Source organism: Plecotus auritus (assembly GCF_963455305.1).
Source record: "Plecotus auritus genome assembly, chromosome: 2".
Lineage (NCBI taxonomy): Eukaryota > Metazoa > Chordata > Mammalia > Chiroptera > Vespertilionidae > Plecotus > Plecotus auritus.
This window is the reverse complement of record NC_137771.1, coordinates 28,162,996-28,188,396: the sequence shown is the minus strand read 5'-3', so window position 1 is coordinate 28,188,396 and position 25,401 is coordinate 28,162,996. Positions and strand designations below refer to the sequence as shown.

The 25,401-nt window shown below is 48.5% G+C and overlaps 3 protein-coding genes across 7 annotated transcripts in view; 1 reads left to right on the top strand and 2 right to left on the bottom strand.

Annotated features, from left to right (window-relative positions):
- Positions 1 to 609: 609 nt before the first annotated feature.
- Positions 610 to 8,083, bottom strand: MUTYH (mutY DNA glycosylase). 2 transcript variants are annotated; one of them, XM_080654463.1, is made up of 16 exons: positions 7,982 to 8,083; positions 4,810 to 4,938; positions 4,137 to 4,327; positions 4,010 to 4,049; positions 3,815 to 3,888; positions 3,637 to 3,678; positions 3,481 to 3,552; positions 3,291 to 3,404; positions 3,112 to 3,209; positions 2,885 to 3,029; positions 2,743 to 2,806; positions 2,372 to 2,563; positions 2,132 to 2,268; positions 1,895 to 2,047; positions 1,704 to 1,745; positions 610 to 807 (listed from the first exon to the last, which is right to left on the bottom strand). In XM_080654463.1, the coding sequence occupies exons 2-16, from the start codon at positions 4,922 to 4,924 to the stop codon at positions 679 to 681; spliced, it is 1,608 nt and encodes a 535-aa protein (XP_080510589.1). In that variant the 5' UTR covers positions 4,925 to 4,938; positions 7,982 to 8,083; the 3' UTR covers positions 610 to 678. The 2 variants fall into 2 exon arrangements, with proteins under 2 accessions (XP_080510589.1, XP_080510588.1); XM_080654462.1 differs by having other exon boundaries at positions 4,137 to 4,285.
- Positions 8,038 to 11,962, top strand: TOE1 (target of EGR1, exonuclease). Its single transcript, XM_080654464.1, has 8 exons — positions 8,038 to 8,309; positions 9,078 to 9,220; positions 9,308 to 9,348; positions 9,498 to 9,594; positions 9,933 to 10,091; positions 10,349 to 10,608; positions 10,794 to 10,953; positions 11,035 to 11,962. Exons 1-8 carry the CDS (start codon positions 8,264 to 8,266, stop codon positions 11,653 to 11,655), a joined length of 1,527 nt encoding a protein of 508 aa, XP_080510590.1. The 5' UTR covers positions 8,038 to 8,263; the 3' UTR covers positions 11,656 to 11,962.
- Positions 11,866 to 25,401, bottom strand: part of TESK2 (testis associated actin remodelling kinase 2) — a 148,188-nt gene continuing 134,652 nt past the window's right edge. For all 4 annotated transcript variants that reach the window (XM_080654460.1, XM_080654458.1, XM_080654459.1 and 1 more), the window contains 7 exons: positions 24,072 to 24,218; positions 15,552 to 15,634; positions 15,233 to 15,317; positions 14,906 to 14,989; positions 14,599 to 14,685; positions 13,805 to 13,904; positions 11,866 to 13,531 (listed from right to left, as the gene is read on the bottom strand). In XM_080654460.1, coding sequence (XP_080510586.1) covers positions 12,813 to 13,531; positions 13,805 to 13,904; positions 14,599 to 14,685; positions 14,906 to 14,989; positions 15,233 to 15,317; positions 15,552 to 15,634; positions 24,072 to 24,218 — 1,305 coding nt within the window. In that variant the 3' untranslated portion in view covers positions 11,866 to 12,812. The remainder of the gene's footprint in view (positions 13,532 to 13,804; positions 13,905 to 14,598; positions 14,686 to 14,905; positions 14,990 to 15,232; positions 15,318 to 15,551; positions 15,635 to 24,071; positions 24,219 to 25,401) is intronic.

Here is a 25,401-nt window from a genome sequence, read left to right as displayed (position 1 = left end):
ACTTTTTATGGTCTATATCTAATATATATGGGAGATATAAAGAATAAAGGAGTGTAACTCCTTTAGGAAATAGAACATAACCAATACTCTTGAAGACTTTTATGTCCTTCTCTGACCACATTTCCCTTCACCCACTCCCAATTTTAGGATCATTAACCCCTTGCTTTTCTGTATTGATTAACTACATGTGTAATTTATCCCTAAATAAATGATTTATTTGAGGTAGGAATTTAAGACAGAACAAATCTTCCTCTGTGCTTCCTTCCCTTCTCCCTCAGGAGCAGCCACAAAAGGCGGGGAGGGGCTAGGTCAGGGCTGAGCCAAACCACTTGCTCTAGAGTGATACCATCGCTACAGAACTAACCAGGGACCTGGAATGAAGGTGTGGGGTATCAGCCACTGGCTGAGACTTCCTGCAGCTGCCTTCTCCCTCTTTCCTGGGGGCTGAGGGAGGGCAGATTACTCTGGATAGAACATGTTCCTCTATCTGCCCTGGGCTGGCTGGGAGCTCAGCCAGAGGAAGTCAGGAGCAAGCAGGACTTTACCACTTCCTGGAACCTTCAGAGGTGAGGAGGAAAGGGCCTAGGCAGAGGATGGAAAGTCTCCAAAACGACTATAAAAATAAGTACTTTATTAAAAAACAGTATTCTCAAGGGGAGGGGGCTTCCAGATGTGTCACTAGGCCGTACTGTTGTGTCTAGGTGCATCTGTGGGGATACGGGGCCGAAAGAAACTATCCAGGACTTGCTGGCCTGGGCTGGGCTTTTTCCGGCTGGATGGAGTAGACACCTGGGATCTTTTGGAACTCTGTTTAGAAGGCATTAAGGGGACAGTGAAGAATATTCTCCTTTCACCCTTACCCCCACGCCACTGATCTAGCTCAGACTCTAGCCTGAATGTAGTAAAGCTTCCAACCTATCTCCAGAATCTACCTCTTCCATCAACTCTCTAAACGGCAGTCCAAGGTAATCTTCCTCAAATATAAATCTGACTCCTCTCTCCACCTAAAATGCTTCAGTGGGCTGGTGTTCATGGCCCTGCTGATTGCTCCAGCTAGATGCTCGGAGTTCCTCACACATGCAGACTGCATTGTGCCCATCATTACTTACACTACTTTTTATTGTTTTGTTCATCCTCACCCGAGGATATTTTTTCCATTGATTTTTAGAGAGAGAACATTTAACGGCTGTCTCCCACACAGGCCCGACTGGGGCGGGGATCAAACCTGTAACCAGGTACATGCCCTTGACCAGAATCCTTCAGTGCTCAAGCCAAGATCTAACCACCGAGCAACACAAACCAGGGCTACTTAAACTATTCTTGGGCCTGGAAGAACATCCTTATTGCTGATTCCCTTCCCAAACCTGGAGAAAATGACTCATTTCTAGGACCCACATTACCAGCCACTTCTTTCAAGCAGCCTTTCCCTGATCCTTTCCTTCCAGACAGAACTGAGAGCTCTCCACCTCATATCCCACAAAATCTAGTACAAACATTTCACACATCTGACACTATTGTCTCCATCATTTTCTCTTGTCCCCTCTCCACCTGGACCCTAGACTATAAGGTCTCTAGGTCATTCCTCACCCCCTGGTGAAACTTGGAGTGGACACTGTTCACCCTAATATGTCACTTAACTCACTGAAAACCTGTGGATTCAGGCCTAGGGAGAGAGATGGCTGGGCGAGGGCCAGGGGACTCACCTTGCAGGTCCCCGACTGTTGGCCTTCATACACGCGGAACACCTAGCCAAGAAGAGAGGGGGGAGTGCAGGACTGGCATCTTCCTCCAAAGAGCCAGAACCCTGTCCTTTTTTTTTTTTCTTTTCTGTTTATATGGTAATAGGTTCATGCAGAACATGTAGAAAGCACAACAAAGACAATAAAGATAGTGCCTTTTTCATGGCGGTGGAGACAGCTGCGGTGTGAAACTCTTCCCGAGTCAGCCAGCGAGCGCCAGGTGCTGTGACTGTCACTGGGGCCTGCCCTTCCAGGGCCAGACCATATACTTGATAGGTCAGCTTGATGTGAGAGAAGGTGTGGACCACCTGGGGGAGGACCAAGGGGCTGAAACAGGCCCGTGGGTGTGGCTGTAAAAGCCATCATTTTTGACCCCCTCACTGCTCATTTACCTGCCCTAGGTGATGCAGGTGGGTGGCTGGGAGGGGCCCAGCCCAATTCTGCAGTTCCTGCAGCAGGGCCTTGCGCTGATGCCGTCCTGAGGGGTCCACAGTCACAGATGGGAACTCCCACAGTCCTGCCAGCAGACCTGAGACGGCGGTCAGCAGGCGTGAGTTAGGCCTTAGCTGTTGACTCCTCCATTTCTCCCCTTTTGCTCACACCACTGCCCTCCACTCCCAGGATCCAGGTACCTGAGTTGGGCCTCTGCACCAGCAGAATCCGGGCACCCCCAGGGGCCCTGGGCTGCTCCAGAACACAGGTGGCAGAGCACTCCTCCCTGGGGGGCTTACGACTGGCCTTTCTGGGAAAGTTGGCTACTCCCAGGATCTGGTCCCAGGGCTCTGTAGGAGGCGCGCACAGCTGGCACTGTCCAGTGTTGGGAGCTGGGAACAGAAATCCCCAAGCCCCACTCAGGCCGAGTGGGCGTAAGTGCCAGGCCCAGAGAGCAGGTCTTGGCCCAGCTCTGCAGAATCTAACTCAGGTTGTAGGATGAACTAGAATGAGGCTTCCCAGGCAGCTCAGTGACAGTGCAGGGAAGGCTGGGCCTAGAACCAGCACTCACCACACTCCTCCACGTCAGGACTGCCTGGCAGGCTCTGTGAGGCTGGAAGCTGCTCCCGCTCCACCTGACAGGCATAGGGAAGGAAGTCACAGAGCACGGGGCACTCCCTAGGACCTCGCTGCCCCTTCCCCAGATGGCTCACCCTCTGGTGTGCCCGGCACAGGCTCTGCACAGGGCACTGGCTGCAGTGTGGGTGTTGTGGGGTGCACAATATGGCCCCCAACTCCATGGCTGCTTGGTTAAAGTCTCCGGGCCGGGCTGGGTCTACCAGCTGCTGGGCTAGGCTCCTACCAGAAGGGAACATTTCTGTGAGCCAAAGATCCTTTGGAGGCACCCTTCCCAATGTCCTGCATTAACCCAATATCCTACCAGAGCTGCTGGGAGACAAAGGTATTGCTGGGATCAGCACCAATGCCTCGGACACGGCATAGCACCCGCACTACATTTCCATCTACCACACCGGTCACCTGACACACAGGAGTCCAGAAGTCAGCCTGGTCTGGGAGGAAAGTGGGTATGCCCAAAATGGGGGTGGACTATGGGCTCACCTGGCCAAAGGCAATGGAAGCAATGGCTCCAGCTGTGTACCGCCCCACGCCAGGCAGGAGCCGCTGCAAGGTCTCTGCTGTACGTGGCACATGGCCCCCTAGCTCCTCTACCACCTGATTGGGGTGGGAAAAGTTCAAGGCTAGGAGATCTGAGGGCCTGGGGATCCCACCCTCCCTGCTATCCCCTTACCTTCCGGGCTCCTTCCTGCAGCCGCCGGCCTCGAGAGTAGTACCCCAGGCCAGCCCAGAGCTGGTTCACTTCCTGTGGGTGGGATCAGAGGTCAGAGAAATCAGCACTCAAGTCCTCGGTTGTCCTCATTTCCCCCTCCCCTAGGGTGGGTCTCACCTCCAGGGAAGCACTGGCCAGATCCTGCAGTGTTGGCCACTTCTATAGCCAGAAGACAGGCAAAAATAGAGAGGTCAAGGGTGAGGGAGGAAAAAGAAGCCTTCTTTCCCCACAGCCCAAAGACAGGCTCTCACCTGGGGTCTAGCCCATCACCCTCCCCTTCCTTCCCTGAAGTCACCTGCATCCATCTGGTATAATAGTTGATCACCGTGGCAACCTGGGTCTGCTGCAGCATGACCTCTGAGACCCAAACTGGGGAAGAGGGGTTGGCATGAGGACACTGCTGACCTGCCCTGCTCCTGGCCCATAGCCCTGACTCCAATCTGAGGGTGTCCAGGCGAAAAGCAGCTCTGTTCTCAGGAGACGTACTCACCAGCATATGCCCGCCTGTCCAGGTCCACCTCACCCTCTGCCTGCCAATGCAATCCCAGATGGGGAGTTAGTGTGGAGGGGGCTGGGCACTAGCCTCCCACCCCTGTCCCTGTCCCTCGCCTGCCTACCCGCCTTCTCCAGGGTAGGTCCCGCTTCTTTAGGTCATACCAGCTCAGCAGACTCTCCCGGAAGACTGTGACCTCGGCTGTATCTCTGAATTGATGGTACGGGGAGACAGAGGCCTGCAATACCACCTCCTCCTGACGCCTGGCCTGGCCTGCTGGGGCCTCAGGAAACTCAGGAGTTGTCCCTGCACAGGCTATGCACCAGGGATCTGGGACACTACAAGCCTGGTTGCAGTCTGCTTCCACTTAGGGCTCCCCCTACCCCTGACCCCTTGACCTGGAGTCAGTCCAAAATTATCTAGCTGTGAGTAGCCTTAGCCAAGTTTCTAGCCTTAATCTTCCCAGCGTGGTACTGCTGGCTCCCTTTTCTCTGGGTCATAATGAAAACCCAACAGTTTCAGCCAAGCAAAACATACCTGTGCAGGGATTTCCCATTTACAAAATACTTTCAGGCAGATCAACTCATTTGATCCTATGAAAGCCACATGAGGAAGAAAATGCACAGACTACTGCTCCATGTCACTGGCAATAAAGCAGCCATTCAGAGCAATTATCCCAAAATCACATTGCAAAGTCCGAATTAGATCCTTAATTAGTCCCTTCAGGCTTGAATCTGCCCCCTTTCATAGCCAGTGAAACCAGCCCATGAGTTTTTTACTAGGTCCAAGTTCCTCACCATCAGGGATAGTAGGCCTGGCCTGGCTGCTGTTGAGGGCATGTTTCTCCCTTTCCTCCCGGCTGGATGTCTGCTTCCTGGGACGACTTCCTACAGCTGCTCGTGGCTTCTTCATGACGATCTAGAACACTAATGCCCAGCCAAAGTAGTCAGTCAAAATTAGGCTGAATCTTGGGGCCCTGTAGGGGGTGGAGCCACCTCCCTCCCTACACCATTCACATAGTATCTAGCTTTTCTCAACAACTCTGAGAAAAGAGTTGAACTCACTGGCTCGATTCCTGGTCAGGTCACATGCCCAGGTTAGGTTGTGGGCTCTATTCTCAGTAGGGGTATACAGGAGCCAGTAGGGGGCATGCAGGAGGCAGCCATTCCATGGTTCTCTCTCCCTTTCCCTTCCTCTCTGAAAATTCAATAAAAACATTTTCTAAAACAAACAAACAACTCTCTAGATGCTCATGGGCTTGCTCTTGACTGGCTGTGGCACTGAGGTATGACCAATAGGGCTGAGCTTCTCCAAATGGCCTAAGAGGGACCAGCAGCAGTATAGTCCTGGAGATGTACACAGAGTAAGAGGCCAGGGCTGGGCTGGGTCAAAGACCAAAAGCTTCCTGTGCGGGAGCACCTGTGCATACCTGATGCTTATTGTGACTATGTGTGTGGACAGGGGTTCTTTAGATGTGTCTAGGAGCACGGGAGTGGGTAGGAGGTTTATCTGCTTAGAGACGCAGCACATTTACAATGAAGCAGTCTTTAACAGTCATCTAGTCCAAACCTTCATTCTGTAGAAAGGAGAAGCCAAGGATCAGAAAGGAGAAAAGATTTGCCTGAGAGCAGATATCAAGTCAGGCTGGGGGGAAGAGAGATGAGCTATTTTTATGCCTAATCTCTTGTGATCCAGATCATAGCCAGCTGACTGTTAGCAAAGATAAAATGCATCTGGTTGATCTTCAGTTCTCCCTTACTGTACTTGTAGCTGCCTTTTTCTAATAGTTTAATGTAGCTAACAGTAAGTGCTTACTATACACCAGACCCTAAGTGCTTTACCAGATTTCTCAATCTCCTGATGATACCATGAAGTATGTTCTAGTATTACTTCCATTTCAGTTATGAGGAAACTGAGACTTGTAGAGATTAAGCAACTTCTTCACTCCAACCCAAAATGTTTGCTTCCAGAGTCTACATTCTTGCACTCTGCTATACCGCAGTCCCTGCTGAACCTCTGGTTCAAACTCTCCTCAAACTTTGACTTTATCACCTCATTTTCATCAAAAGAACTTGCTTCCTTCTCGAGGAAAAACAAAAATGAGTGAAATAAACTTATCTCCATCTTCACTTACCTTCTATGAAAGAATGGTCCCTCTTCCTAAATTATCTGAGCTCAGGGTCCTGCTCCTCCAATCCCTTCCACAAGACCCACTTTCCTTCATAGTCAAACTTCCTTCCATAATTCATTCTACAATCCATTCTCCATAAAACAATATTTTAAGACATGATTGTAGCACTTTCTTACTTAAAACCTTCAATAGCTTCCCATTAGTTCACTGAAAAGTATTTATGGATTGCCTACTATGTGTCAAGTAGTTTTAGGTACTTCACGAAATAAAACATCAAAGGTCCTGCCCTCACAGGGTTTATATTCTAATGGAGGCAGACAATAAATAATATACATAAGTAAAGTATATAGGATATTAGGTGATAAATATAAGCATAAGGAGAAAAAATAGAGCAGGTGAAGGGGATAACAAATGGGGAGGGGGTGGAATGTTGCAATTTTAAAGAAAGTGGTCATGGTGGGCCTTGTTAAAGTGTTATTTGACCAATGACTTAGCGCGGTTGAAGAAGTTAGCCATGTGGATACCTGTGGGAAAGGCATACTAAGAAGGAGCTAGTGCAACGGCCCTAAGCATGGTGCCTGGTGTGTTTGTAGAAGAGTAGGGAAGCCAGTGTGGTTAAAATAGAATGAGGCGGAGTAAGGATAGAAAATAAGGTCAGAGAGCTAAAGCGGGGGGGGGGGGGAGGGGGGGCATAGGATTACCAAGTACCTGGTAGGCCACTGGAGGACTTTGGCTGTCATACCCATTGCTCTTAGAAGCTAATCCTAATATAAGCCTTGTAAGCTCCAGGGCCCCATTTGCCTCATCACCTTGATCACTATGCTCCAGCCATGTTTGCCTGAAATAGATGCTTCAGTCCACCAAGTGTCTGTCTACCTTGAGGCCTGACCCAATCTGTATCCTCTACTTGGACAGCTCTTCTCCTATGCTCTTCCTAACATCTACTCATTCTTCAGGTCTTGACTTAACTGTCCACATCAGGTCCCCCCAGTCCTACCCTCTTGTGTATTTCTCCATTGTTGCTCTTACACCAATTGCAATTACACTTTTTTTTTTTCTTCTTTAATCAGTGTCCACTTCCCCCACTTGACTGTAAAACTCCATGAGAGCAAGTCCTGGGTTTCTTTTGGTGACTGTTGTATCCTCTGAGCTAAGCACAGTGCCAGGTAAATTGTATACAGTAAATACTTGTTAAATTAATTCATGGGATGAAAGGATTTTCCTTTTTTTAGAGTAGGAGAAATCCAAACAATTCTGAATAATGACGAAAAAGACTCAGTAGAAAGGTTGAAAATGTACAAGGAACAGTGAGTAACCACGGAGAAAGCGTTGAGTCCTTGCTGGGCTGAGAGGATGGGAACTGCAGCTCCAGGGAAAGCGCGGTCTCTCCGGTAGGCACACCTCGCTCACAGTAGCAGGAGTCATGTCCAATCACCTTAGATCACCTGTACCTCCAAGTTGCTTACAATATGTCCCTTCCTCATCGTCCCTACTGCTGGAGCCTAATTCAAGTCATTCTTGTCACCTGCCTGGATTATTTCAAAAGCTTCCCTCCTAGTGGATCGCTCTACCTCTGCAGCCTCGGCTCGAGTCCTCCTCCCCGCCTTTCACTTTCTGGAACGCAGTGAGTTCCATCCTCGCAGGGAACTTGCCCTTTCCCAGAATAGACATCTTTCCCCCACATTCCCTGGTCTTTGTCTAACTCCTGTGGCTGCTTTAAGCTTAGCTCTGGCAGCGCCACCTCCTCTGGGGACACCCACCCCTAGCCCGGAGCCGTGTCCCTGAAGATAGCGTAAAGCTCCCTCCCACGTCCCCACAGCACGTACACGAAGAATTACCTCCCACGTTTTCACGTGTCCGGCTACCCCACGGTCCCGGGGGCGTGGCTCCGGCCAATCCGGGCGGCGAGCTGAACCGTGACAGCCAATAGGATCCCAGAACGCTCCGAACCGCTCCTCGCGCGCCAGACCCCGGAGGTCTGAACGGAACTCCAGCCCCTCAGCGACTTCCGGAGGCAAGAGCCTGCCCCTATCCTCGAACGCGTTAGTCGCGCCAGGAGACAAAGCGGAAGTCCTGCCGTTTCTTGCCACCGACTAGTCAGGCAAGGGCCGCGCGGTGTCATGGCAGGCGACAGTGACGATGGCGCAGCTCCAGCGATCTCTGACAGTGAGTGGCTTTTCAGGGGCCGATTTAAAAGCCTGTGCGCCCTGGGGGAGGGGGAGGCCTCTGGCTCATAGTTCTAGAAACCGACCTCAAGTTTCAGAGGACTACCTTCTCCTTTCTTAACTAGCCACGAGGAGACTACAAGTCCCAGTGTGCACCGCGGCTCGGGCTGCAAAAGCGTGGAGTGTTAAGAGCACAGTTAGGATCGTTGGGGGGCATGTCGGGAAATGTAGTCTGGAACTCATTTCTCTTAAGTGGGGCAGGTTGGGAGTTGTGGTCCAAAGGAAATGGGATGTATTGGGAAGCCAGGTGTAGGGCATTATCTCTGGGGCCTAATTATTAGGCGGCTCCGGGGATTGTGGCTGCTAGGGCACTAAGAGAACAGTAGTATATGGAGCCTGATGGGATATTAAAGGAGCTGAACTCCTGGAGCTGTAACAAATAGTTCCTGCAGGACCTGGGAAAAAGGAACCTCACAGATCATCTAGTCCAAACTTCGCCTTCTACAGATAGTGATGCTGAGGGAGAAGTGATTTTCCCAAAGTCTAACATAAGCCCCTGGAAGACCCAGGCTTTTTCTCCCCAAATTCAGGGCACTGTTCACTCCAAGGTCTGTGTGTAGAGCATGCTGATACAAAGGCTTGAGGGGGAAAGCTGCCATTTCTTGCCATCATGGAAAATGCCCCCCAAGCCATGGCCTAGCTTGGTATCTACTCCCTGTCCCCCTTGCCTGATCATTAACTTCCATTATTCTGTTCTCCTTACCCCCAGATAGTGTCAGCAAAAGCACAAAACCTGGGGAAGAGCTGGTAGTCCAAGTTCCAGTGCTGGATGTGCAAAGTGACAACTTTAAGGAGATGTGGCCATCCCTTCTGCTGGCCATAAAGACAGCTAGCTTCGTGGCTGTAGACACGGTGAGGGTTGGGGAACTAGGAGGGCAGGTGGTTGTGAAAGGGCTGGTGTTGGGGACCTAATTCAACTCTCCCTTTAACCACCCATAGGAACTGAGTGGGCTTGGGGACAGGAAGAATTTGCTGAACCAGTAAGTGTAATCTGTGATCTCTTTAGTTCCAACCCTGATGAGGGGAAGTGGGGGCAAACCTTAGCCCTGGAGTGGAAGTCATCCTGGGTGGTTTGGGCCCTTCATGAGGCTAACTCCTAGCCACAGCCACCCCCAAACCCAACCCCAAGGTGCATCGAAGAACGTTATAAGGCCGTGTGTCATGCTGCCAGGACCCGTTCTATCCTCTCCCTGGGCCTCGCCTGCTTCAAGCAGCAGCCAGACAAGGTATGTGCTCATTTCATTCCCTTCCCACGTTTGTGGCTGGGGGAAAAAGGAGGGTTGAGATCCTGGGGAACATTATGTGTAAGGTTTTTCTGTTGTTTTTTAAATGTTTTTATTGATTTGAGAGACAGAGGAAGGGAGAGGGAGAGATCGAAACATGAATGATGAGAATCACTGATCAGCTGTCTCATGCACACCCTCTACTGGGGATCAAGCCCGAAACTGGGAATTGAACCATGAACCCTTGGTTCATGGTTTTATGCTCAACCATTGGGCCACATGCTCTACACACATTGGGCACATGTGAGGTTTTGATGTAGCGAATACTCCTTCTCTCCCAGGGTGAACACTCATACCTGACCCAGGTGTTCAATCTGACCCTGCTGTGCGTGGAAGAGTATGTCATAGAACCAAAGTCTGTGCAGTTCCTGGTACAGCATGGCTTCAACTTCAACAGGCAGTATGCCCAGGGTATCCCATACCATAAGGGCAACGACAAGGTAGGTCTCCAGCCTTTAGACTGCCTCTTCTGTGATTTCATCTTCTTCCTACCACAGGCTGGATATGCGGGAGGATCTGCTTCTTAGGCAGTCACTAGTGACAGGGCTGGGGAAATAAGACGAATATGTGGGTGAAGAGCATTGGGTTAGGTGCGGAGGGAGAGCTTTCCAGGTGGGGGAGCTCGGGATAAATATATTGTGAAAGAGGCTCCGTATGGGACTCAGCCCTTCCCGGTGACCCCTTTCTTTCCAACCAGGGCGATGAGAGCCAGAGCCAGTCAGTGAGGACACTGTTCCTGGAGCTAATCCGGGCCCGCCGGCCCCTGATACTGCATAATGGTCTCATAGACTTGGTGTTCCTGTACCAGAATTTCTATGCACATCTGCCTGAGAGCTTGGGAACCTTCACTGCTGACCTGTGTGAAATGTTCCCAGCTGGCATTTATGACACCAAATATGCTGCTGAGTTTCATGCCCGCTTTGTGGCCTCCTACCTAGAATATGCCTTCCGGAAATGGTGAGGGACTGGTTGAGGGGAAGCGGTGGGGTGTGGTATAAACCTATTTTATATTTATTGAGCACCTTTCATGTGCCAGGCACTGTTTTAGTGCTGAGGATTCAGCAGTGAACAAAACAGATAAAAACCCCTGTTCGCCTGGAGCTTATATGCTAGTGGACCAATACCCTCTTGTGCTATTACAGTGAGCGGGAAAATGGAAAGCAGCGGGCAGCTGGCAGCCCACACCTTATCCTGGAGTTCTGCAACTATCCTTCTAGCATGAGGGCCCATGTAGACTACCGCTGCTGTATGCCCCCTGCAACCCACCATCCTCATTCCACCATCATCTGTGATAACTTCTCGGTGAGACCTCCCACCCATTTCCTGGGGGAGGGAACGTACTGATACCTGAAACCCCTCTCTAAGCCTCTTTCCTGCCTCTAGGCCTATGGCTGGTGCCCCTTGGGATCACAGTGTCCTCGGTCCCATGATATTGACCTTATCATTGACACTGATGAAACTGCCACAAAGGATAAGCGGCGACGGCGACGACGTAAGGAAAAACGACGGAGGGCTTTGTTGGGCCTGCCTGGGAAACAGACCTCTGGGGAAGCCGAGGATGGTCCTCCCACTAAGCAGGTCTGTGGGGATGGCGTCAAGGCTGAGGAAACTGAGCAGGAGGTGGCTGAGGATGAGACTAGCAACCAGCCTGGCTCTGAGCAAGATCACAAAAATGACTTGGAGATGGGACTTAAAGCAACAAGGCCTGAAACAGCTGACATGGCTGCCTTAGAAGTACCAGGGAGTCAAGCCAGTCCTAACCCAGTGCCTGGAGATGGATTGCATCGGGCTGGTTTTGATGCCTTTATGACAGGTTATGTGATGGCCTATATGGGAGTAAGCCAAGAACCTCAGCCCTGTAGCTCTGGACCTTGGCTACCTGAATGCCACAACAAGGTATACCTGAGTGGCAAAGCTGTACCCCTCACAGTGGCCAAGAGCCAGTTCTCCCGTTCCTCCAAAGCCCACAACCAGAAGATGAAGTTGGCTTGGGGCAGCAGCTGACCTAACTTCTGCTGAGCACCCAGAGCCCAAGAAGAGAAGCTGAGGGTAGAGCAGAGGGATCTGGTCCCTCCAGCCTATGAATGTCCTACTCCCAACTACTACAGAGTTGGGGAGGAGGGCTCCTAACAGAGATCCTGCTGCATTGCTCTGGACTGTCTTTACCCCAGAGGCTGAGGAACAATGGTACAAGTAAGAAGGCTGACCAACACCTGTAGTAACCAACTTTATTTTTAAGTCTGAGAGTGTCTTGGGAAAGTTTTACCAAAAAATCAGCAGAAACAAGTTATGAAAATGTTTGACCAGCTTTATCTTTGGTTATTTCTTATTGCGGCTCTATAAAGACAGGCTGTTCCCGTAGCTCCAGCCATAGCAGGGAAGGAAGAAAATCAGTCCATGTATAAACCGTTTAACCAATTGGGTGTATCACATGTTGACAAATACATGGAGCAGGCCCTAGGGCCTACAAAACAACCCCTACTCCCAACCACAAGGTTGAAAGTCTTATAAGGCAGAACATTAAGACTCCCTTCATAAATATGAAAATAGGTTAATGAACTGGAAAAGATCTTGGAATAGGTTAGCTAAAAGCCATGACCACCACGCTGCCTTGTCCTCCCCTTGCATAGAAATGTAGTGACGTGGTCTGACTGTGCAGTAAGTGCAAACAGCAATTATTCAAGTGTCTTAGTCATTCTGGCAAGAAGCACCCCAGTCTTTAGGTCTGAGAAATAACCATGCCCTTTTCGGCCTCCTGGTCAGCTCCAGGTTCCATCCAGTAGTTTATATGCCCTAGGGAAGGGCAAGAGACAGACCTGGGGTGGAAGAAGAATCTGGGGTAATAGCTGTCTGCCAGCTCAAACTAGAACTAGGAGTCCTCTGGTCTTGTCTGCAGAAATGCATTGGGGGTCAGCTGGGAGCCAGAGCTCCTTGCAGGATTTCAGAGGCTTGGAATCAGCTGTTGGCCCCAACAAGGAAGGCTTCTCACTGCTGCCTCCCCTCTCACAGTCACTGGGCACTTGGAGCCCAAAGTTGAGCCGGACTTGGCCTAGTCTGCCTGCTCTGTGGGCTCCAGGGAAGAGTCACCAAGACTGCGCGCCAAGGGGGCCCTGCGGCTTCAGCTGAAGGTCCATCCCCAAGGTGAGGCAGGGATTAACCCCTCAACCATCCTGCTCTCCTTGGGTTTTCAGGCCTATGCCTGAGACAGAGAAGGGGACTGGAGCCAAGTCTCTTGGCCTTTCTTCTACCTCCATCTCCTCAGAGGCACCTGCAAGGCATGGACTGGCCCCCTGAGGCCTGGGCCCAAAACCATTTTCTTCCTGGGAGCTGGAGCAGTCCATGGCTTCATGGGCTGGGGCAGCTGGTAGGGCAGATGCTCGGAATGGCGGGATCTCTCTTACTTTGTACTTGAGACTACTGAGACGTGGTAGGGGCCCATCAGACAGTGATTCTTCTCGGCCTACAAATGGACAGGCCTCTTGATGCAAGAACTCTGGTGAACCAGGCAAAGAATGCCACCGGCGAGCAGGTGGTGCGAGGGGTTCCTGCCAATCAGCCACAGGCAAAGTTCCAGGCCCTGGTGCATCCAGGTCAAATACCAGGGAAATGACAGACTTGCTGGGCAGGTCAAAGAACTTGACCTTACCACCCTTGAGGTCCTGGCGAGCACTGAAAGGGTTGATTTTGGGGGTGCTGGGAGCACCACCTCGTGGCTGGTAGTAGGGGTCCAAGACATTCACTGTATGTGGGGGCTTACGGGAGAAGATGTCTGACTGGCTTCGAGACAGCCAGATAGTACGTCTTGGGCGTGGGGACTTGGGAGGGATCTTCTCATCTAGTGAGCTCAGTCGCTTCATCCCAGGTCCTTTCTCCAGGAGTCCTGAAGAACAGTACATCAAGTCAGGATTACTGCACTAGTTATTACAAATAGAAGCACTACACAAAGTGTTTTTACTTGGGAAAACAAAGTAGGTACTGTTGTCCCCATTTTACTAGTGAGAAAACAGACTGAAAGAAGGAGGCAGTATGCCAAATCACAACTCTTTGAGTTCAGTATTTTTCCCATTGTCCCCCACCCTGCACCTTTCTTTTGGACATAGGATCCTGCTTTCACAGCCCTAGATGGGAAGACTCCACAACCCTAATTTCTTACCCTTAGCGGTGGGCTGCAGCTCTTCCTCCTGTAGGTGGTTCAGAATTTCCTCCAAGGTCTTCCCAGTCTCCACAAAGGATGGGCGCAGTTTGGGGTCCATCTGTAGTTATCCATAGCAGCCATTAGCCCTGCCCTCCTACCTTCCACCCACAAGGATAGCATTTTAGTCTGTTTCTAGCATCTTTTAAGACTCAGATGTGCAGCTAAGAGACCTTTACTGAAGGCCGCAGACCCTCAGGATGATTCCCAGAGTTAAAGTCAAGGAAGATGCTATCGTCTAATACCCTTCCCTGTCTCAGCAACCTTTCTGTGCCTTATCTTTTTTGGCACAGAACCCTCCTAAAGGTTATGCTCACATTGGTTTGTTCTTTCTTGAGTTCTGCTGCTAATGTGTTTCTCGAAGTTACCTAGACAAAGCCCAGCTACTCCTTGGTCATAACAGGTAAGTCCAGCCTCAGAGCTGTATAAAATGAAAGCTACAAGAGCCTTTCCCATCAGCCTTAGGATCAGCTGGATCCACAGTCTAACTAAAACCTGACCAGAGCTCCACCAACACCCAAGGCAAGGGGTGGTGGGTCTACCCTGCAGGCTGAGGAGCAGATAAGACAAAGCAATTTTCCTTTATTTGGACCAGGGCTCTGGAGAGTCTGGCAGGCCTCCAGAGGAGGGGCCATGAGCATTGTCATTCATCAGTGAAAATGTGGCCCCTCATGAGGCTAATTAGGCTCGCTCTACAGTTCTAACCAGGTGAACCCAGCCCCTGACCAAAGCCGGGGGCAGGAGGATACACTCACATTACAGCAGTTGAAGGTAAGCTGCAAAAAGTCTGGGGGACAGTCTCCCACCATGTGTTGGAAAGCGTCATAGTCCAGCCCGAAGTTCTGTGAATGGGTGTAGTGGGGAGGGAACAGAGGACATGGGTAGACAGGTCATTAATCCCTCCATCCATCCTGGCTTGCTCAGAAGGAGAGGCTGGGAATTCCCCCTAAGAAGTAGCCACACATACTAAGTTCCAGCAACTCCACCCCAAGAACAAAGTGGTTCCACAGCCCCAAAAGCAGCCCCACCCCAGTGGCACTGATCCCCATGCCTGCAGCTCACCTCTGTGCGGGGAAGATAGTCCGGATCAGCCTGGATACGGGCGATGACCTCACAGAGGATGATACCATAGGAGAATACGTCCGCCTGGTGGGTAATGAGACCTCAGTTTCCCTTGCAGTGAGCTGAGAAGTGAGGTTTCTGCCCCTCATGTCCACAGCCCAGGCCTAGATTCTACTGCCCATGTTTCATTCAATTCATTCACTGGGTAGCTGCCAGGTACCAGCCCTGCTCTTGGTTGTAGATCCTCCCCTGAACATAAAGGGTGATCCTGGACACTGCTAAGAGTGGATTCTAAGGACAACTAAGCCTTGGGACCCCCAGACTCACCTTCTCGTTGTAGGGCTCATCTCGGAGAACTTCAGGTGCCATCCAGAAGGGTGAGCCCACCACAGCCAGCTTCTCCCTCCCCATGCTATAGGGTGAGATGATATAAAAAATGAGCTTGCCACTGGCTGGTATAATAGGATATCTGAATATTGGGAATTCTTCTTCCCCAAGAATGGGTACAGACTAGGACTGACCAAATTTAGGGAGCTGAGGTTGAGCTGTGACCAAGTCCTGGCCTCTGGGGAGGAAGCAGGAGTATTTTGTTTTCGTTTTTTTGCCTTAGTTGCTTCTGTAACCAGTACCCATTAAGGCTGCTCACCTGACATCAGGGATCTTCTCAGCCAGGCCAAAGTCAGCTACCACCGCAGAGTAGCCATTTTCATCCCTCTTTATCAGGCAGTTCTAGGGTTCCCAAAGAAGAAGACAGTGTGGCTCAGAAGTGGGAACCAGCCAGCCATAAAATTACCATGACAGCCATGTAAGATAAGGTAGGCTTGGATCTTGAGTGGCTGCCCTAGGATTCATATTATGCTCCAAACACAAATATTTATCTTTACTTTCTATGTGCCAGGCAAGGCTCTAAGTGCCAGAGACACCTCAACAAACAGAAACCCCTGTCCTCTTGGAGCTAACAATCTAGTGAGGAAGAGAGACTATCAGGCCCCTGGCCTCCCTATTCAGAATGTACAGACCAAAGGCCAGGCCTGACCTTGCCAAGAAATATAAGCATAGAACAAGTACCCAAACATAAACTAACTTTCACTGCCCACAGGATCACAAATAACCTCCTCTCTGGTATTAAAAGTCTATGATCTGGCTCTAAACCAACTGCCTACCTCTCCACCAGCTCCCGTCTTCCCTTGATGCCCTACTGCACACATCTGCATCCAGACTTTCATAGACATGCTTGACTTGTGAAGCCTGAACAGGGCTTTAAAGCCCTGTTCAGATATCCCATTATACCAACCAGTGGCAAGGTCACGCTTATACTGTTCTGTTCCATTTGGAATGTTCTCCCAATTCTCTTTCTCACCTCAAAATGTTGTATATTTTAAGGCAAGATACCTTCCCAGTCCTGTCCTCTCCAGCTCTCACCTTTATTTCTTTCTCATTTCAACTCCTTTAACTCCTCCTCTATGCCACTTCCTCTTAAAATCTAGCAGGCTATCAGCTCCTCAGGAGCACGTTCTGGTTCCTCACAGTATTCAACTCATAAGAGAGGCTCAGCTCATGCTGACTAAACAACTGCTACTGTCTCCAGAAAAAGTAGAAACTCAAACAGCTTGTAAATAAATACAAAGCAACAAACTCTCCTCAAATAGTTGCATTCAAAACAGTCTTACACCACTCTGCTCTACCCCACTTTCTCCAGAAGCAGCAGAGAGTAGGGATCCTTGGCTCACAGGGACATTTCTGGGGCCAGCAAGGCCCTATCTGACCCAAACCAGGACTCCCTCCTCCTCACCAGCCTTGGCACTAGTTGCCAAGGCACTGCCAAGTCACCTCCTACTTACTCCACATTAGGTACAAATCAGTTCCTTACTCTGGACTTGATGCAATTACACTATATTCTCTTTCCCTGAAGTAGATGAAGCTTGTGATTTCATCACATCCTCTCCTGCCCTGGATACCAGGGAGACATGCATCATTTCTAGCATTCAAGCAGGAGCATCCTTGTGCCTGTTCTGGTGTTAGCCCTCCCATCAGTCCTGCTGGCTCAGCATCCCCCAGCTCATTGACTTTGAATGTCTTTGGGGCCCTAAGCCAGCTTGACTATTAGACAGCCGAAGCCCAGGCTTAGGGCACTGGTCTATGAGGCAGTGGCAGCTTAGATCTGTCACCTTTTTTTCTCTCTTCCTATTTCACTAACAGCTCAGGCTCCTTTCTCCAAGGCTCAGTCTAAAGTCCTTTTTACTATTTGTTTTATAGCCCTCAGAAACAACCTTGTTAAATACAGCTTGGGAGCAGCAAATAAGGAACAGAGTTTGGCCACAGTGCACTGCCTTGTCAAAGCTGTTCCGTTTCTGCTCCATCTTCACATTGACGGTGACCTGTTCATTCACTGCAAATCACCCATTCAGGAGGAAGTGACTTCACAGTAGCTTCTCTGAGCGGCTGAGAAATGGCTAAGGGAGGGATGACCAGAGCCTTACAAAATGGGGTAAGTTGGCATCTGCCTCCGATCTGCAATGTGACCACTGCCCCTCTTAAAGCTTATTCATAGCCAGTAACCGGGCATTAGAGCCAAAGACAAAGATGAGATACTGAAAACCAAAAGAACCAAATGTTAGGAGTCTGAATCTGAGCTGATAAGCAAAATGGGGAGGAACCCTGACCAGAATTAGCCCCTAGGGTTTTCCAACAAACTCCTGGGCCTGCCCTTAACAGGGCCCAGGCTAGTGAGGTTTGTCTGGCAACACCTGCTGTTTTTATTTCCTTATCCCCCATTCTTTTTTTTTCTTCTTTCACATCAGAAGGGTAATGTGCCAAAGTCATAATAAGGTTTGTGGGAAGCACATCTCACACAATCATCATGCCTATAAATCTCCCATTCATTCTTCACTGATTTCTGCTAGAAATATTATGGAAGATCCCAATGAGTTCTATGGCTTACATTACTTGATCTTCCTGCTGTTGACACTGCTGGTTACTTCTATCAGTGTTTTTAGGTATCATTCAGGAATTGTGTTAGTACTAAGCATGTAGAGAATAATCAGTTGTGGTCCTGGAGCTAACAGATTAGCTATCAGAGGCTAGTTAGAGGCTATTCCCATTCCTTTTGTTTTAATTTTTTAAAATTGATTTCAGAGAGAAAGGGGGAGGGGGAGGGAGAGGGAGAGAGATAAAAACATCAGTGATGAGAGAGAATCATCAATTGGCTGCCTCCTGCAGATTGAGCCCAAAACCCCGGGCATATGCTCTGACCAGGAATTGAACTGTGACCTCCTGGTTCATAGGTCGACACTCAACCACTGAGCCACTCCCATTCCTTTTTTATTCTTCTCTTCTGGCTTTTTTTTAAAAAATATGTTTTGCCCTGACCGGTTTGGCTCAGTGGATAGAGCATCGGCCTGCGGACTGAAAGGTCCCAGGTTCGATTCCGGTCAAGGGCGTGTACCTTGGTTGTGGGCACATCCCCAATAGGAGGTGTGCAGGAGGCAGCTGATCGATGTTTCTCTCTCATCGATGTTTCTAACTCTCTATCCTTCTCCCTTCCTCTCTGTAAAAAATCAATAAAATATATTTAAAAAATATATATGTTTTTATTGATTTGAGAGAGAGAGAGAGAGAGAGAAAGAGAGAGAGAGAGAAACACTGATTGGCTGCCTTCTGCATGCACCCTGACTGGGGGATCAAGCCCCCAACCTGAGCACTTACCCTGATGGGGAATCACACTAGCGACCAGCAACCTTTTGGTGCACAGGCCAACCAACGCTCAACCAGCTGAGCTACAACGGCCAGGCCCTCCTGGCTTCTATAACAATTATAATTCTGGATTTCCTTCTCTATCTTTGGCTACTCTGCAGACTCCAATGCAGGCTCTTCTTCCCATCCGGTGAGGATGATTGCTTTCAGGGTTCTATCTTAGGCCTACAGCTCTTGTGCTCTTTTGTGGAGGCTATCCTACATTACTTTTCTATTTTTTTTTTAATATTTTTTATTGATTTTTTACAGAGAGGAAGGGAGAGGGATAGAGAGTTAGAAACATCGATGAGAGAGAAACATCGATCAGCTGCCTCCTGCACACCTCCCACTGGGGATGTGCCCGCAACCAAGGTACATGCCCCTGACCGGAATCGAACCCGGGACCTTTCAGTTCGCAGGCCGACGCTCTATCCACTGAGCCAAACCGGTTAGGGCCTACATTTCTTTTCTAATTACCACCTTTGTGCTCATGGCTCCCAAATGTATATCCTCAGCCCTGACCTTGATCCTCAAGCTGCAGATTTAGACAGCCTGTCTATTTCTGGACAACTCCTGGATTGCCATGTTGAACTACACACATGCAAACCTGAACTCAACTTTTTCTCCCAAGAACTAAAACTCAAGCTACTTTTTTTTTTTAAAAAAAGGCTGGTACTGCCTTTTTCCATTCAGTTTGCTAAACCAGAAATCTGGGATTTATCTTAGATTTTTACTCTTACTCCAACTAATTTTCTCTTCGAAATGTTTTTCAAATCAGTCCTTCCCTCTTCATCTTATTACTATTGCTCTAGTTCAGGTCCTCTTCATTCCTCCCCTGAATATTGCAATACTTTTCTAATTTGGTCCAGGCTTGATTTCCATAATCTACCTTCCTCATTCCTGCCAGCATGATCTTCATAAAATGCAAATCTAACTGTGATACTCCCCAGAAAATAACATATTTATATGATTCCATTTATATGAAATGTCCAGAATAAGGAAATCCATAGAAACTAAAAATAGATTAGTGGTTGCCAAGGGCTGAAGGGAGAGGGGAATAGGATAAGGGGGTTTTCTTTTTGGAATGATGAAAAGTTCTGAAATTAGATAGTGGTGTTGGTTGAATATACTAAAAACCACTGCCGAAACCGGTTTGGCTCAGTGGATAGAGCGTCAGCCTGCGGACTGAAGGGTCCCGGGTTCGATCCCGGTCAAGGGCACGTACCTTGGTTACGGGCACATCCCCAGTAGGAGGTGTGCAGGAGGCAGCTGATCGATGTTTCTCTCTCACCGATGTTTCTAACTCTCTATCCCTCTCCCTTCCTCTCTGTAAAATATCAATAAAATATATTTAAAACAAACAAACAAAAAAACAAACAAACAAAAAAAAACACTGAATGCCTGGGCCAGTGTAGTTCAGTGGTTGAGCATCAACCTATGAACCAGGAGGTCATGATTGGTTCCCAGTCAGGGCACATGTCTGTGTTGCAGGCTCAATCACCAGTAGGGGGCATGCAGGAGGCAACAGATCAATGATTCCCTCTCATTGTTGATGTTTCTATTTCTCTCTCCCTCTTCCTTCCTCTCTGAAATCAATAAAAATATATTTAAAAACAAAAAACTGGGCCCTAACCGGTTTGGCTCAGTGGATAGAGCGTCAGCCTGCGGACTCAAGGGTCCCGGGTTCGATTCCGGTCAAGGGCATGTACCTTGGTTGCGGGCACATCCCCAGTAGGGAGTGTGCAGGAGGCAGCTGATCGATGTTTCTCTCTCATCGATGTTTCTAACTCTCTATCCCTCTCCCTTCCTCTCTGTAAAAAAATCAATAAAATATATTTTAAAAAAAACAAAACAAACAAACAAACAAACAAACAAAAAAACTGGGCCCGAGTAGATACCTGAGAGCACTTCCTGAGGTCTCCAACAGCAACTGCAGAGTTACTATTGGCACTGAATAAAACCAACACAGCACAGGGAGGCCAGAGACTGAACTGCCCTCCTAAATGCCCCAGAAACTGTTTAAGTCTCTTGGAAAATTATCTGGTTTGCTGTCCCATCCCTTGCCCTCCATCCTACCATGGGATCCCATATATTTACCATAGCTCTTATGTACTAATCTGCTCACATATCTGTCTCCTCAACTAGTCTAAAAGCCCAAGAATGAAAAAAATAAAATAAAAGCCCAAGGGTGGTACAGACTGTGTTCCAGTAATTTCTATATCCCCGATACTATGTCCTCTAATAATAGCACAGTACTAGTATAAATGATTTTCAAAAGCTATCGATGAATCTCATTATAAAAACGACTACAGGGTGCCCTAATAGACAACACTCTGCTTCCTCCAGCATTCAACTTTGTTCCTAATTCATGCTCTCTTCAGTCTCTGAAAATGGACATTTTCTGTTCCTAGCTGTTGCATAGTACAGCCTAAGACCATAGCAGGAAAGGTTTTTCACTCGGATGGATTCACCAGAGTGGCTCCTCTGGAGTCAATGAAGTAATACATATATACAAAAACTAACAACCAAGAATAGAGCTACAATTCATAATTCATACTCCTAGGGGTAACCAAATCCAGTGGTGCTTGCCCGACCCAGGGCAGTAATGGTAATAAGCAGAAACAAACTGCTTTCTCAGCTGCCTCTGAGAGCCAAGGCTTGTGCACAGTTGTACTACCTTATCTTAGAGCCACAGGTAAAAGCCGGTGTGTGGTTATTGTCACTTCTTGATGGCTCATGAACTGAATAGTTTTAAAGCCACAATACCTCCCACATTACCTCCCACTTCCTTCTAGTGAACTATCAGTATCACCACTGCCCAAAGTTTTATCAGACTATTTCTTAGAAGTAATTACAAAATTAGACTGAACAGCTATCTCTGACAGACGTTTCACTCTTGAAAGCAGTACTACAGTAACCACTGGCATGTGAATCCTGCAAAAAGGGCAGTGAACACAGACAGTCTCTCCTATTGGATGGTCTGGTTTGTAAAATTCACTGGTTTTTCTTCAATTTGAGATTCCCTAAAATGCACTTCCTATCCTGTCTCCAGTTTGCAAAGTCATTGGTTCTTACCACCTGGAAGTACCCTCAATACCTCCTTAAAGTTCAGACCCAGAAAACAGCTCAGAGAGATACAGTACTTTCTCCTAAGTTCCCAGTTTCTCGTTTCAAGCCACTGGCAGGCACTGAGATTACCTACGCCCTGTTAGGAAAACCAAAGGACAGTGGTCTTACCCTACAGTTCCAAAAAGGTTATAGTCATGCCCGGCCAGCGTGGCTCAGTGGTTGAGCATCGACCTATGAACCAGGAGGTCACGGTTCAATTCTGAGTTGGGGCACATCCCCAGTGTGGGGCGTGCAGAAGGCAGCCAATCAATGGTTCTCTCTCATCATTGATGTTTCTATCTCTCCCTTTCCCTTCTTCTCTGAATTCAATAAAAATATATATATATATATATTTTTTTTAATATATATTTTATTGATATTTTACAGAGAGGAAGGGAGAGAGACAGAGAGTTAGAAACATCGATGAGAGAGAAACATCGATCAGCTGCCTCCTGCACACCTCCCACTGGGGATATGCCTGCAACCAAGGTACGTGCCCTTGACCGGAATCGAACCTGGGACCCTTCAGTCCGCAGGCTGACGCTCTATCCACTGAGCCAAACCGGTTTTGGCATATTTTTAAAATATATATATATATATATACACACTCATGTAGGTGTGGGGGAAATAGCTGTATGACTTATGGACAACTCGTTATGATTTCTCTCCACCTTGGAGCAAATGATGCTGCAAAGATTTGATTTTGGCTGCATGCCCAATGTGAGACTAGGCTATCAACTTAAGGCAGTGTCTAAGCTGACATGAACCCACTCATTTGCCTGGAACAAGTACAGTTTCCCTAGTCTTGACTTTCTAAAACATTATAGGGGATGAGACAAGGCTCATGAGGGGAAAAGATATCATCTTCCAGGTCCCAGCTGTCCAACTGTCCAGTCCTTGAAGGTACCAAGGAAGACAAAGGCCGCCTCACAACTAGGCCTCAGCTGGTCACCACATTCCATTTGCCGGTCTTAGTGCTCCTTTATTAACAATGCAGTTGACTATAAATGATCCTGCCACACCCAGTGGCTCTACAATCACCTCCCCTAAAGCTATTTTCTGTGTAATAGTTTATCAACCAATGTCCAGGGTCCCTCAGGGACAGTACTACTATTTGGAACACCAGAATCATTCTAGTGTGAGGTAGTCAGAAACTTACTTTTCTGAGAGTACAGCCTGCTTTTGTTCTCTTTGCAAACTTTTTCTTATAACAATCTCCCTTATCCCTCATCCATGACAGAAGAGGTGTGAGAGTTTATGTATGCATGTATGTTGTGCATGTGTATATGTTGAGGATGGGGAATAAAATGACAGCTATTCTTGGGCAGATACAAACCTCCCATATACTTCCCTAGAAGACTTTAAACCAGCTCTTGGACGTAAGTCATATTAGATGACTTATATTTCCCACATCAATGATCAAACAGTACTATTTATATAAGCCTTGTCCCAGTGGTATCCTGGGCTACTTGGCCCTGTGGGGCCTGCCTGTAGCATGGCCAACTTCCTCTAAAAGCAACTATTTTCTAACCTGGTCACACAGCACTTTGGACAGCCAGAGAATACTACAGAGACCAGCTAACGCCAAAGAGGAACTGGCAGAATGGCAGAAACTCAATCACACACATAGAAAATGGGTCAGTACATTATGGCTCTCAAAACCTGCACTCAAGTGACTAAAAATCTCCAAACTCCTGCTCTCAGTTAAGAGCTACTTCCTGCCCTGTCCAGTTTGGCTCAGCAGATAGAGCGTTGGCCTGCGGACTGAAGGGTCCCAGGTTCGATTCCGGTCAAGGGCATGTACCTTGGTTGCAGGCACATCCCCAGTAGGAGGTGTGCAGGAGGCAGCTGGTTGATGTTTCTCTCTCATCGATGTTTCTAACTCTCTATCCCTCTCCCTTCCGCTCTGTAAAAAATCAATAAAATATATTAGAGAAAAAAAAGAGCTACTTCCTGGAGGCCATGAGAGAGAACAATAAAAGGTTCCCACATTGTCTTGACTGCTGTCATCCTATTGGGCAAGAACCTCTTAATCCTCCTCACACCATCTGCTCCTGCAACACACATATTCAGGAGATTAAAGTAAAGCACGAAGGTTCTCAAGATGTATGTGTTGCCTGGCTCAACACTGAAAGGTACCTGCTGTGAGCCGAGATTGGCTTTCAAAGGACTAACTATATGGAGTATTAATTTCTATCCTCTGTGATTAAATGTTAAATCTATAAAAGAACTCTACATTTCAAAGCTTATTAATGACTGGTTTCTTTAACACCGCTTTCTTGGTAATGGAGGACAGTATCGAGTGGTGCAAGTAAAGCCTTCATACCTTAGATGTGAGGTCCCGATGGAAAATGCCTTTGAAGTGAAGATAGCTGAGGCCCACTGCTATGTCATAGGCCAGTTTCACCCTCACAGTCCAGGGCAAATACAGGTTACTGTCTAGCAACTGTTCCAGGTTTCCAGCGTTGATATACTGTAAAACAAGGAAAACCCAGCTACCATTTGTCAGGAATATAAGGCTGGTGGTGAAACCACTAGAGAGTAACACTTAAAAGATAGAGACTGGATGTTTTGTTCATTGTTGTTTTTTAGGTAACTGATGGCTTATTCTGCATCTATACACAAAGATACCTTCCTTTAAGGAGATCACAGTCTATTAAGGGATACAGACAAACAACAGCATTTGGTAAATGCTAAAATAGAGCTTTGTACATGTACCACCACAGTGCTGTGTAGCATCCTATCTAATAAAAGAGTAATATGCAAATTAACCATCACTCTACTACACCCACCAGCCACACCCACCAGCCAATCAGGAGTGAGTATGCAAATTAACCCAACCAAGATGGCTATGGCCACGGAGAGAGCAGGAGGGAGGCTTGTGTTTCCCTGACGATGGAGAAAGCCAAGCTTTCCGCACACTCTGGCCGGCCCAGGCCTCCGCTTAAGGCTACAAAGTTTCAATTATAGAAGATAAATTAATCCCAAAAAAATGGCGGCAGCCACGGAGCTGGAGAGAGCAGGAGGCTAAGGTTGCCCCCAGTGATGGAGAAAGCCAAGTTTCCGCAGCCTTGGCCTAGCCTGGTCTCCACTCAAGGCTACAAAGTTTCAATTATAGAAGATAAATAAATCCCAACAGAAATGGCTGCCGCCACGAATTGAGCAGAAGGCTTGGCTCCGCTCCAGGCTACACAGTTACAATTATAGAAGATAAATAAATCCCAGATACCAGGGCCTCCGCTTGGGTCACCCTGGGGCATGGCCGGCCTGCAAACCACCACAGGCCCCTCGCCCAGGCCGCCCCATGCCCCAAGGGAACCCCCACCCTGATCTGGGACACCCTTCAGGGCAAACCAGCTGGCCCCCACCCATGCACCAGACCTCTATCCTATCTAATAAAAGAGTAATATGCAGATTGACCATCACTCCAACACACAAGATGGCTGCCCCCATGTGGTCAAAGATGGCTGCCCCCATGTGGACACAAGATGGCCACCACAAGATGGCCAGCAGGGAAGGGCAGTTGGAGGGATCAGGTCTGCAAGGGAGGGCAGTTGGGGGCGATCAAGCCAGCAGGGGAGGGCAGTTAGGGGTTACCAGGTCGGCAGAGTAAGGAAGTTGGGGGCAAACAGGCCGGCAGGGGAGTGGTTAGGGGG

Excerpts from the sequence above, each read along its gene's own strand:
- MUTYH (XM_080654463.1), bottom strand. The coding sequence starts at position 4,924 with ATGAAGAAGCCACGAGCAGCTGTAGGAAGTCGTCCCAGGAAGCAGACA. Across the intron at positions 3,679-3,814 it reads ATTATACCAGATGGATGCAG|AAGTGGCCAACACTGCAGGA; the intron begins GTGACTTCAGGG and ends TTCTGGCTATAG. Across the intron at positions 3,553-3,636 it reads TGGCCAGTGCTTCCCTGGAG|GAAGTGAACCAGCTCTGGGC; the intron begins GTGAGACCCACC and ends TCCCACCCACAG.
- TOE1 (XM_080654464.1), top strand. The coding sequence starts at position 8,264 with ATGGCAGGCGACAGTGACGATGGCGCAGCTCCAGCGATCTCTGACA. Across the intron at positions 8,310-9,077 it reads AGCTCCAGCGATCTCTGACA|ATAGTGTCAGCAAAAGCACA; the intron begins GTGAGTGGCTTT and ends CCTTACCCCCAG. Across the intron at positions 10,954-11,034 it reads TCATCTGTGATAACTTCTCG|GCCTATGGCTGGTGCCCCTT; the intron begins GTGAGACCTCCC and ends TCCTGCCTCTAG.